Source organism: Crotalus tigris, unplaced genomic scaffold, assembly GCF_016545835.1.
Source record: "Crotalus tigris isolate CLP2741 ecotype Arizona unplaced genomic scaffold, ASM1654583v1 scf7180000018068.1947079, whole genome shotgun sequence".
Taxonomy (NCBI): Eukaryota; Metazoa; Chordata; class Lepidosauria; order Squamata; family Viperidae; genus Crotalus; species Crotalus tigris.
This window is the reverse complement of record NW_024096805.1, coordinates 1,245,368-1,257,741: the sequence shown is the minus strand read 5'-3', so window position 1 is coordinate 1,257,741 and position 12,374 is coordinate 1,245,368. Positions and strand designations below refer to the sequence as shown.

Sequence of the window (12,374 nt, the reverse complement as noted above, 5' to 3'; positions counted from 1 at the left end):
CACAACTTCTGGAGGCAGGCTGTTCCACTGGTTAATTGTTCTAACTGTCCGGAAATTTCCTCTTAAATGGGATAACACTTTCCAAAAGAAGGGAATATGTGTAATTCAGGGTCAAACTGTGGAATCCTGGGTTCTCTCTGACCTTGGTTGTTTGCTTGCAGATGTTTAATGACCCATCTAAATAGCATCATTGGTATTAGAAGGTAGTAGAGTTTGCTCTCATTTTATATGCTGTAGTTTGCCCTGTGTGTGTGTGTGAGGGGGTGTTTTCTCCTTAATAGTTCCCTGATTAGGCTTAATCCTTCCCTCCAGCACTGATGGAACAATCTACCAAATATAAACTTCTAACTCACACTGTATATAAACAGAGAGTGAACCCCACTCCCTTCTAGCACTGACAGTGTTACTGACAAGAGTGAAAATTTGGCAGCTACGTGCCTCCATCTTGCCATTAGAATGGGGGTGGGGGGAGGTGTTGTTTTCAAATGGCTTATTTAGAGAAACGAAACCTTTCCAGTTCTACGGAAGCATGCCGAGAGTCGGCAGAATGGAAACCTTTCAAGGACATTTTAGCACAGTGGTTCTCAACCTTTTTAATGCCGCGACCCCCAACCGGTTGTAAGTCGAGGACTACCCAACTGGTTGTAAGTCGAGGACTACTCAACCGGTCGTAAGTCGAGGACTTTCCCTGCCCGGGAGCACCGCATATGCGTGGTGCCACCCCGTGCGCCGGCCGAGACGTAGCTGGCAAGCAGCAGAGATGGCGCAGGCCGACCACTGGCTGGGCCACCAGCTGGCCCAGCCCAAGGGAGGTAAGGCACCCGCCGGGCCCCACGTGCGCCAGCAACCCTCCCTGCGCCCGCCGGCCTCCCACCTCCCACCCCTGGCCCTCTTTTACTTACATTTTTAGTAGTTGCTCAGCAGGGAGGGGTGGAAGCTTCCAGACAGCTCGCCTTCGCTGCAGACAACTTGCAGCACCATTTGCAGAATGGGACTTTTGGCGGGATCAGCAGGGCAGAGACAGCCTGGACAATTCCTATTGGCTTTTGAAAGCCAATAGAATTAGACTGTATTCAAGAGAGTCTATTCTATTGGCTTTCAAAAGCCAATAGAATAAAAGGGAGTAGCACAGCTAAGGAAAAGGGGGAAAAAATGGCGGACTGTGTTGTTTGGCAACCCCCGTGAAGTGGTCGTTCGACTCCAAATGGGGTCCCAACCCACAGGTTGAGAACCACTGAGCTAAAGAAAATTTGTCAGGTTAAGTCTGGGAGAAGCTACCACATCACGAATTAACCTTGTGGTTTCAGGCACAGCCAAGTTTCTTTTTCCTCAAACTAAGTTCCTTGCGGTTCGTGGCTAGACCGCTGACTGTTCAAGATTCCTCAATAATATACAATGTTCTTGAACAGAGCTGGCAGAAGTAGGCAGTTAGCAGAGCGACCCACAGGTTGAGAACCGCTGTTCTAGCAGGTGTGAAGAAGAGGGCAGATGGCTCCCATAAGAAAGAGAACATGTTTACATGAGCTACGTGGACATCTGGGGGAGGAGTGTTGGCTGGGAAAGTCATTGTTATATATGCTGTGGTCTGATGCCTTGGGATTTCAGAATTAGTTTTACCTTGCCTTTACCAGGCCATGTATTCAATAAACAGTAAGCTTTTCAGAAATGAAAATAATCCTAGACTTCCATTTGGATACTAGAGCTGGAAGTTGACAGTTGCCTAGTTCTGGTGACACAATGTCTGCAAGTCAACAACCAAGCTCAGAGAGCACCAAGGACTCGACGGTCTTTCCACAAACAGGAGTTCAGTTTCCTACCAAAAGTGTAAAAGGGGTGTAAGTCATAGGCCAGAATCAATGCATCTCAAACTGAACCGCCTCCACAGGCATTGGGTGGAAGCCCCAATGACATCATGCACTCCATGACATCATTGTATATCTCTGCCCAATCTAAACTGCATAATTTGCACCTTGCGTGTAAGTGTCTCGAGATTCATGATTTTACAACCCTGTAGTACAGTGATGGCGAACCTTTTAGAGACCAAGTGCCCAAACTGCAACCCAAAACCCACTTACGCATCGTCAGGTGCCGGGTGGGTGTGGCCCATTGGTTGGGTGTGGCCCATTGGGTGGGCGTGGCCCATTGGGTGGGCGTGGCTGCGATGGTAATGGCAGACTGGGTGGGACTAAAAAGTTCAATCAATCAATTCCAACTTTGCAAGATCTTTTTTTTTCCGCGAGAAGTTGAAATTGACTGATTGATTGAACCTTTTTTTTTTTGTACATGGCGGCAGAGGCCTAAAGCGAAAAGGTTTTATAAAACCCAGCTGAAGGCCTAGGACTGGGGCGACGGCGCATGTGCCCACAGAGAGGGCTCTGAGTGCCGCCTTTGGCACCCGTGCCATAGGTTCACCACCACTGCTGTAGTATCTCCCAACTACAGGTAGTCCTCAATTTCAAACGGTAATTGAGCCTGGAATTACAGTGGCAAATCATGTGAGTCTTCAAGCGGGTTACCACGCCACCGTCGTTAAACGTTCCCATTGTGCCCAGACTGTGTTTTTTGCCAGAAACGAAATAAATGCTGGTTTCTGTTTTAAAAAAACAACATTAAATCATGGTCGCATGATTGTAGGACGCTGCAAGTGGCTAGAGAAGCAGGCTGGTTCCGGAATGCCCAAAATGTGATCACATGATGACCGCAGAGTAGGGGGAGCTTAGAATAATTGCTAAATGATAGGATATTTGTAGCTCAGGGTTGAGATGAGGGGTCCTTGGTGTTCTCTGAGCTTCGTGGTGTTGTTGCAGACGTTTCACTACCCAACTAGGTAACATCATCAGTGCCAGTAAGGGAGTGGGGTTTGCGCTCTGTTTATATACAAGTGATTTTTCTGTCACTGTTAGTGGATGTTGTTTTCTTCTTGGAAACAACATTCCTCTTTCTCCCACCAACACTGTCAGGATAATCCACATATATAAACAGAGGAAACCCACTCTCCTAGCACTGATGGTATTACTTAGGTTGATATTGAAACATCTGCCAGAAAAACCACAAAACTCAGAGAGCACCCAGAACGCCACAATTGCTAAACGGCCAGTCTTAAATCAAGGACTAGCAGTACCAGTCCCCTAAGATCGTACACATGGTGAAAATCCCACCCCTATAATTTACATGCTATTCCAGCTGCATCTCTTTCTATCCTCCTAAAATACGTGAAATTTGAAAAGTCTATCTCCTTAGTCCAGCATCCACCAAGACCTTAGTAGGGAAGAGCATAGGGTACCAAGACAAAGAGAAACCATGATTTACATTCACACAGGACACATAACTCGAGGGCTGGGATCAGCAGGTCAAGCTTGATCAATGTGAACAATAAACTGCAGTTAAGAGCGGTCTTTAAAATGCCCTTGAGGATGAGATCTGCTGAAGCTCTTTTCATTTGTTCAATCTCTTTTTATTCTTGTTCACATAATTTTGATCTCCGGACTGAGAACTTGCCAGTGGCTAAGTTTCACATCCAATCAAGAAGGTGGTCAACTAATTTGTCAGTGTTCTCAAAGTGATTTATTTATATGAATGTCTTTACCTGCTCTGTCTAAAGCACTTAACTTCAGAATGGACTTTGAAGCGTTGCACAGTCCTCCTATTACTTATGATTTCTTGTATTGTGTGAACAGGAGTTTTGGGATCACTCGGCCAAGGATCTGTGCTGTGGGAATGCTGTGGGAATCAAATAAGATGGGTGTTGCCTTCAACAGCTCTCTGGAAATAATCCGGTTATGAACTGGTTCTGGCAGGTGGCTGTTTGATTAGTCAGCTCTGCAAAGATGCATGTACGGGTAAAAAAGGATTCCCACAGATCTGACTGCATTATTAGTCTGACAATGGAGATGATTCCAATTCATGCAACAGCTTGCTGGTCTTGATACAACCAGAGAGATGAATTCTGGGAATTCTGGTGCCTCAGTCAATTTAAGTTGCTGTTTCTTACATTAGTGTAAATCAGTGTTTCCTAAACTTGACAATTTTAAGGCATGTGGACTTCAACTCCCAGAATTCCACAGCCAGCGTTGCTGGCTGTGGAATTCTGGGAGTTGAAGTCCTCATGCCTTAAAATTGTCAAGTTTGGGAAACACTGGTGTAAATGTTGGAAGTGCAGGGAGCCTTTTGGCTTAGTTGGTTAAATGCATGTAAAGCCACTGTAACAAAAATCCAAATGTCTTTTGTTTTCCAGGTAGCTGATGGGAATGCCTTATGCTTTATTTTAAACCCATTTAAAAAGTTGTCTATTTTTTAATGTAGGAAATTTAACAACCCCCCCCCCAATTAAAGTATCCCTGAATTAAAACAGATTCTGAAGCCTTCCTATTTCAGCACTTATTCTCAGTGGAGCATCGAATATATGTGTGAGGTGTACATTAGCAGGAAACCCTGTATCCAAATGCAGTTTATATTTTACCTGTGCCTGGGTGTAACTCCATTCTTACACAGAGTTTTGAAATGGCTTTTTTTTTCCCCAGCGTGTGAAAATAGGAAAGAAAACTCACAGAGTAGTGAGTTTACCATCTCCAAAGCTGACGCCAGGGAAATGCAAGCTAAGCCACAAACTTTGGCAGATTCACTTCTGTGTTTTACATTTGCATCTGTAGCAGAGATACAGGTAGTCCTCGATTTATTACGTTCATTTAGTGCAGTGGTTCTCAACCTTTTTAATGCCACGACCCCCAACGGGTCATAAGTCGAGTACTACTCAACCGGTCGTAAGTCGAGGACTACTCAACTGGTGCAGCACCGTTTGCAGAATGGGACTTTTGGCGGGCTCAGCAGGGCAGAGACAGCCTGGACAATTCCTATTGGCTTTCAAAAGCCAATAGAATAAAAGGGAGTAGCACAGCTAAGGAAAAGGGGAAAAAAAAGGGCGGACTGCGTTGTTTGGCGACCCCCGTGAAATGGTCGTTTGACCCCAAATGGGGTCCCAACCCACAGGTTGAGAACCACTGATTTAGTGACTATTCGAACGTACAGCAGCATTGAAAAAAAATGACATGGCCATTTTTCACACTTAGGACCGTTGCAGCATCCCTATCAAAATTTGGATGCTTGGCAACTGGTTCATATTTACCACGTTGGAGTGCCCGGGTGTCATGTGATCATCTGCAGCGATTTGCTTAACAATGGTGGCAAGAAAGGTCGTAAAATGGGGCAAAATTCACTAAACTGTCTCGCTTAGCAAGATAAATTTTGGGCTCAGTTGTGATTGTAAGTCAACTAGCTGGACAGTAATATTAATTTAGAGGGCGGGGAGGGGAATAATAATAATAATAATAATAATGATGATGATGATGTTGGAAGGGACTTTGGAGGTCATCTAGTCCAACCCCTTGCTTAGGCAGGAACCCTATACCATTTCGGACAAATGGCTGTCCAGTCTCTTCTTAAAAACTTCCAGTGTTGGAGCATTCACTGCTTCTGGAGGCAGGCTGTTCCACTGATTAATTGTTCTCACTGTCAGGAAGTTTCTCCTTAGTTCTAGGTTGCTTCTCTCCTTTATTAGTTTCCACCCGTTGCTTCTTGTCCTGCCTTCAGGTGCTTTGGAAAATAGCTTAATTCCCTCTTCTTTATGGCAGCCCCTGAGATATTGGAATACTGCTATCATGTCCCCCCTTGTCCTTCTCTTCGTTAAACTAGACATACCCAATTCCAGCAATCGTTCCTTATATGTTTTAGCCCCCAGTCCCCTAATCATCTTTGTTGCTCTTCTCCGCACTCTTTCTAGAGTCTCAACATCTTTTTTACATCATGGTGACCAAAACTGGACGCAGTATTCCAAATGTGGCCTTACCAAGGCCTTGTAAAATGGTATTAACACTATCCCTCTGTTAATGCAGCCTAGCACTGTGTTGGCTTTTTTGGCAACTGCAGCACACGGCTGGCTCATATTTAAGTGATTGTCATCTAGGACTCCGAGATCCCTCTCACAGTTACTACTATTAATAATATTAATACCGTAATCATTTGGAGAAAGGGCTTAATGCAATGTTTCTCAACCTTAGCTGCTTTAAGATGTGTGGACTTCAACTCCCAGAATTCCCCAGCCAGTGTAGTTTCCTGGGGAATTCTGGGAGTTGAAGTCTGCACTTGGATTTGGTTGAGCAACATTGGTTTGCTGGAAGGAATGTACAGTATATCTGGAGATAAATTTCCAAATCTAATGTGGTAACAACTTTTGTATTGATTTCATTCTAAAAGACAATATTGAAATGAACACTTGCTTTCAGTCTTTGCTGGGTCTCTCCTAAACCTGCTTAACCTTATATAATTTAATTCCATTGTTGTGATTTCATTTAGCAAACAAAATTGTGTCTCCCCTGCCCCCCTTTATCTCAAAAAGTCAAATTTCTTACTAGGAGTATCTCCTAAAGTGCAGTGTGTTTACTTAGAATATATTTTAACTATTTTTCTATAGTATAAACTAAAATGTTCGTTTTGTACATTGTGCTTCTTTTTGTTGTTGTTTTGAGGCAGAACAATTGAATGATACGCGGGTTTTGCCTTTTCTTTTGGTCACATGACCTCAGAATATTGGTCCCTGGCGTTTGAAGTACAATCACCGTTCACCTAACCCAGGGGTAGGCAACCTTGGCTCTTTTATGACTGGTGAACTTCAACTCCCAGAATTCCTGAGCCCGCCATGCTGAGGGGAAAGGGAGAGGTTTCCAAGCTGAGCCATGCTGGCTCAGGAATTCTGGGAGTTGAAGTCCACGAGTCATAAAAGAGCCAAGGTGGCCTATCCCTGACCTAAACCTTTGGAAAAGTTTTACTAGTGCACGTGCTGTGAAATGCTACAAAAACTACACATCAACTGTCATATTGCTGTCATTGTACTTAGTAAAAAAGAAAAGAGTTTGTGCATCCTTCTCCATTTCTTTGTCCTCGGAAGCAAAATCTCCAAAGATGATGGAATTTGCAGAGATGATCAGAGAGAAAACATCTATGTTTATTGATGATTTACAAACCCCTTAAGACATTTTTCGCATGAAACTGGAAAAAAATGTTAATGATTTCTGATTAGACAGACCACCAATTTTGGCATGAAGGATGAGCCATCAAAAGAAAGTTCAAGTTCCAAATTAGGTTGGATAAGTCCAGAAGATGCTGAGAAAAAAAAATTAAAATTTCACCCTATGGGCAGCTGGGCTCATGAAGTTAGTTATTGACTCCTGTATCCAAATTCTGTTTTCTGGTCACACGACCCAGGGTGGTGCCTACGCCCTTTCTGAATGACAAAAACTGGAAAAGGTGAGAATGGAATTGAAAAAAGAGACTGCAACACCAACAAATACTATTTATGTAATCCAGTGTTTTTCAAGTTTGGTACCTGTTAAGGTGTGTGGACTCCAACTCCCAGAATTCCAGCTGGCTGGGAAATTCTGGGAGTTGGAAGTCCACACATCTTAAAAGTTGCCAAGTGTTTGAAAAACTCTGATTGAGGTGAAACACTTGGTTAGCCAAAGAAAAGGTATAAAAAAATAAAAATTCAAAGTGAAAAGAAACTGGGTTACTGTTAAATATTAAGACAAAAGTAGGACAACCCAGCATATTTAATTAACAGCCAACTGAAGAAGTGTAGTGGGTTAATTTTGGGATGTCTGTTATTGTCAATAATTGCTAATAGGTGACAGAATCCTGAATTGCTTTGGTGGTGGGTCAGATGAGATATTCAGAGTTCAATAAACCTTTATAGACCCTGTTACCAACTCTTTAAAAATACCAGTGGTTAGATGACGCAAATTGGAGAATATCACGGATGAATTCCTGAAGGATTCTAATTATGGGGGTATTAAGAACAAAACCTTGAGGCTGGATTGGGCTGTGTTCTCCTTCAGCATTCTGTACACCAGGGGTCTTCAAACTTGGCCCTTTTATACTTGTGGGCTTCAACTCCCAGAAATCCTCAGCCAGCATGCCCGGCTGAGGAATTCTGGGAGTTGAAGTCCACAATCATAAAAGAGCCAAGTCTGAAGACCCTGACTGCTCTTTAGAAGGCCAGATCCTGAAGTTAAAACTCAAATACTTTGGCCACCTAATGAGAAGGAAAGATTCAATGGAGAAGAGCCTAACGCTGCGAAAAATTGAGAGCAATAGAAGAACGGGATGACATAGAATGAGGTGGCTGGATGGAGTCACTGAAGTAGTAGGCGTGAGCTTAAATGGACTCCAGAAGATGGTAGAGGACAGGAAGGCCTGGAGGAACGTTGTCCACGGAGTCACGATGGGTCAGACACGACTTCGCAACTAACAACAACACTGTAGACCAAGCAGACGTTTGCAAGAAGTTCACATTAGATGCTGATGGCCTTCACCCAGTTACACCCAAAAGCTGACATGGAAGATACACTGTCTTTGTAAGACTATTCTGGTCTTAAATCTAGTTTTAAATCTATTTATATTTCTTTTAATAGTTTTAAATCTATCTCAATTAATAGCCGCTACCCAGTCTGATGATAGCAAATGCCACTCTGATTTTATCTCAACCCCTGATTTCTGCAGAACAAACGAACGAATGAATCCATCATTCAACAGATTTTATTATTATTACTACAGGCCAATCACCCACCATTTAACCCATTGGCTACGAATGCCTTGCAGATTTTACAACTGGTTGGTGCTCAACTGTCCTCGTAGTATCGTTTTTTAAGAGCTCGGTATTTTCGGAGGAAGTACAAGGCTTCCAGTTCTTTAATGACAAACGTGCCTCTGGCAATCAGTTGTTTGATTTCTTCTGGATCCTTCACTTCCTTGTTTTTCAGGAAGGCTGCCTTGAGTCGGGTTCGAAAGTAATCAGCGCCTTTGGGGTACTCCTTTCCCAGATACAGAAGCTTCAAAACACAAGAAAAGGTTGAGTTTTACACAACCAACAAATCACAGAAATTCTTATTTAGGTCCAATTACTTTGTCTGTCCTAGCCAGGTGTCCTTCCAATGGCTGGACATAAAATTCCATCAAGCTGAGGATTAAAGGAGTACAGGTCAAGATATTCAGAGGTCAACCACTGGGAGAAGGCTGAGTTAGTCCTCAGAACTTACGTTTTTGTACAGATTCAGTACTTCGTATCTAAGAGGGTTGGCCATGTTGTCAGTTGAGACCTACGTCCGTTTTATTCATGTGGACTGGCATATTTACCTGAAGGACAATCATTTTAAAATGAGCTGCATAATCTGAACAGTTCTTCATGATTGACAAGAATCACCCTCTCAGCTTCAATTAATTTCTTTCATTGTCTACGCCAGGCTGATTTCTCCACCACTTACTCCAATTAAATCTCTGAATGGCCTTTCACTTTAGATAATTAAAAATAGCCTTCTTTCACACCTGGTGACTTCAAGGACATGTTATTAGGGTGTGTGTGTGTGTGTGTGTGTGTGTGTGTGTCTTTTGGCAACAGAAATATGTTACTGTCTTCTTTAGGTAAATTTTCTTAATTTATTCTCTGTTTATGGCAAGAAGGTACGACAACAAAAAATATAGCAGTACAGATAATTCTCAACATACAACCATAACTGAGTCCAAAATTTCTTTTGCCAAGCAAAATAGTGAGGGAAATTTGGCCTCATTTTACGACCTTTCTTGCCACAGTTAAAGGAATTACTGCAGTTGTTGAGTTAATAACACAGCTATAAAATGAGGCTGGCTTCCCCACTGACCTTATCAGAAGGTCACAAAAGGGAATAACATGCATCAGTTGATGACAACTGTCATAAATGCAAGCCAGCTGACTCTACGAATTATGATCATGTGACCATAGGGATGTTTCAATGGTCATAAGTGTGAAAAACAGTCATAAGTCACGGGCCACCTGTAATCCAATTCCTCTTGAACACAATCTCTCAACAATTCAAAACTGAATGAACTGGGATAGAAAGAACAGAACTGATATCCCAACCTTATGGAACATACATTTACGGACCAATGGTGATAATAATTTATTAAATTTATAAAATATATTTATAGACTGCCTGACTCCCAGCAGTTCTAGCTGGTGATGAATTGCACTAAATGTTTCCACGATCTGAATGAGAAGACTTGGGACGTGACCATAAAAGGCAACTGGAAAATTCCAAACAGCTCTCAATACACAGAACATAGAATAACAGGATTGGGAAGTACCTAAAGGACCTTAGAGGTCTTCTAGTCCATCCCTCTGCTCAAACAGGAGACACTAGCTAGGAATTCTGGGAGTTGAAGTCCACGAGTCATAAAAGAGCCAAGGTTGCCTACCCCTGGACTATACCATTCCAGACAAATGGCTGATGAAAATAAAAGATTGGAGTCAAGATGCACATAAAAAAAAAAGATTTTAGGCAAGAATGCAGGAGTTTGCAGAAAAAAAAAAATCAACCAAGGAAACCGAATTGGCTGGAAAAGTCATAAAAAGTTATAGGAAAAAGTTATTGGTTATGACCCGCCTTCACCAGGGTGCAGCAGTGGTGAAGGGGCTGAACTGAGAACAGTTGAGACCCAAATTCGAGTCCCTCCACAACCACAGAAGCTACTAGGCCCATTCCTAAGATTCCCCCACCAACCTCACAGGGTTGTTGTACGGAAAAAGGAATGCTCTGCAACCTGTCGAGCTCCTGCACACACACACACACACACACACACACACACACACACACACACACACACACATATATATATTCAATAATGATGGTGAAAATGCGACTCCCAGGCATAATTATAAATGGAATGAATAAAGCGCGTTCACCAGGAGAGTTTAAAGTTAAAATACTTTAATTAAAGTATTTTACTATATAAAAGGTTGCCAAGCTTTCGTTGGGAAAACTCCCCAACATCTTCAGGGCTGAGAGATTAGAAACGGTCTCTCAGCCCTGAAGATGTTGGGGAGTGTGTTCCTATTCAGCAGTCAACATGGCTAGCCAGGCAGGCCTGTGGATGATGGGCGCTGTAGTATTTCAACATATTAAGAGGGCTGCAGGCTACAACTGCAAGCTGCCCACCAATAAAATCGAGTCCTCGGAGTTTGGGAGCCTCCCCCCAAACCCAAACCGGTGCGAATGTAAATCACAACTTCACTAATTTTCGAGTTAAAATTCACTACCTGCGCAGTCCAGGAACTGCAATTTCACCAGCTGTTCGCACAGCCTCCCAGGGGCGTCTGACGGCTACTGCGCCTGCGCATGAGCTGGAGGGGCGGAGACAGACGACTCTTCAAACGTCCTGGATGGCATCGCCTAAGATTCGCAGGCAGGGGCAGATAGAGTTACGAAAGTACAGAAGGTTGCCTCTGCTCTCGGAAAGAGTCCCGTTTGACCCAATGCAGGGGTAGGCAACCTTGGCTTTTTTATGACTCGTGGACTTCAACTCCCAGAATTCCTCAGCCAGCACAGCTGACCTAATAGAATCCATCACATCATTATCAATGATGAATGAATTCATCGTTCATCAATGGAATTCATCATCAGCAAGAGTTGGTGGCTCCATTCACACAATAGGCAAAGCTTGGTTAATTTTAAAAGGGTGCTCAATTTTTTTCCCTAGATTTTCAACCTGGATTCAACCTAAAAATGAGAAATTTTCTGACAGCGAGAACAATCCACCAATGGAATAGCTTGCCTTCAGAGGTTGTGGGAGCTTCATCAGTGGAGACTTTCATGAAGAGATTGGACTGCCATCTGTCCGAAATGGTGTAGGTAGGGCAGTGGTGTCGAACCTATGGCACGGGTGCCAGAGGTGGCATTCAGAGCCCTCTCTGTAGGCATGCACATTGTGGCCCCAATCCTAGGCCTTCAGCTGGGTTTTATAAAACCTTTTTGCTTTACGCCTCCGCCCCGTATGCAAAAAAAAGAGGTTCAATCAGTCAATTTCAACTTCTCGTCTTGCAAAGTTGGAATTGATTGAACTTTTTAGTCCCACCCTGTCTGCCGTTACCACACCCACCCAATGGGCCACACCCACTCAGCACTCCACGATGCATAAGTGGGTTTTGGGTTGCAGTTTGGGCACTCAGTCTCTAAAAAATTTGCCATCACTTAGGTAGGGTCTCCTGCTTGGGGTTGGACTAGATGACCTTCAAGGTCCCTTCCAACTGTTAATCTTCCCTGTGTTTCCAAGTTAGCATGTCGCATGTTAGTATGTAAAAACATATGAAACATATAATATATAATTATACCACCCACCTTATTTGCAAAACCCTGGAGCAGTGTTTCTCAATCTCAGCAACTTTCAAGATGGTTGGATTTCAACCCGCAGAATTCCCCAGCCACCATGTCGACACATCTTAAAGTTGTTGAGGTTGAGAAACAATGCTATAGATCGAGAATACTGGTTAAGTTTATTGCATGTCTGCATTGGGA

General features: G+C 43.2%; 1 protein-coding gene across 1 annotated transcript; it reads right to left on the bottom strand.

The window, feature by feature from the left end:
* Positions 1 to 8,568: 8,568 nt before the first annotated feature.
* Positions 8,569 to 11,238, bottom strand: ETFRF1 (electron transfer flavoprotein regulatory factor 1). Its single transcript, XM_039347390.1, has 3 exons — positions 11,120 to 11,238; positions 9,087 to 9,183; positions 8,569 to 8,879 (listed from the first exon to the last, which is right to left on the bottom strand). The coding sequence occupies exons 2-3, from the start codon at positions 9,129 to 9,131 to the stop codon at positions 8,670 to 8,672; spliced, it is 255 nt and encodes an 84-aa protein (XP_039203324.1). The 5' UTR covers positions 9,132 to 9,183; positions 11,120 to 11,238; the 3' UTR covers positions 8,569 to 8,669.
* Between the last annotated feature and the right edge of the window lie 1,136 nt (positions 11,239 to 12,374).

Coding starts and splice junctions, on each gene's coding strand:
- ETFRF1 (XM_039347390.1), bottom strand. CDS start 9,131: ATGGCCAACCCTCTTAGATACGAAGTACTGAATCTGTACAAAAAC. Junction 8,880..9,086: donor TACTGAATCTGTACAAAAAC/GTAAGTTCTGAG, acceptor TGTGTTTTGAAG/CTTCTGTATCTGGGAAAGGA.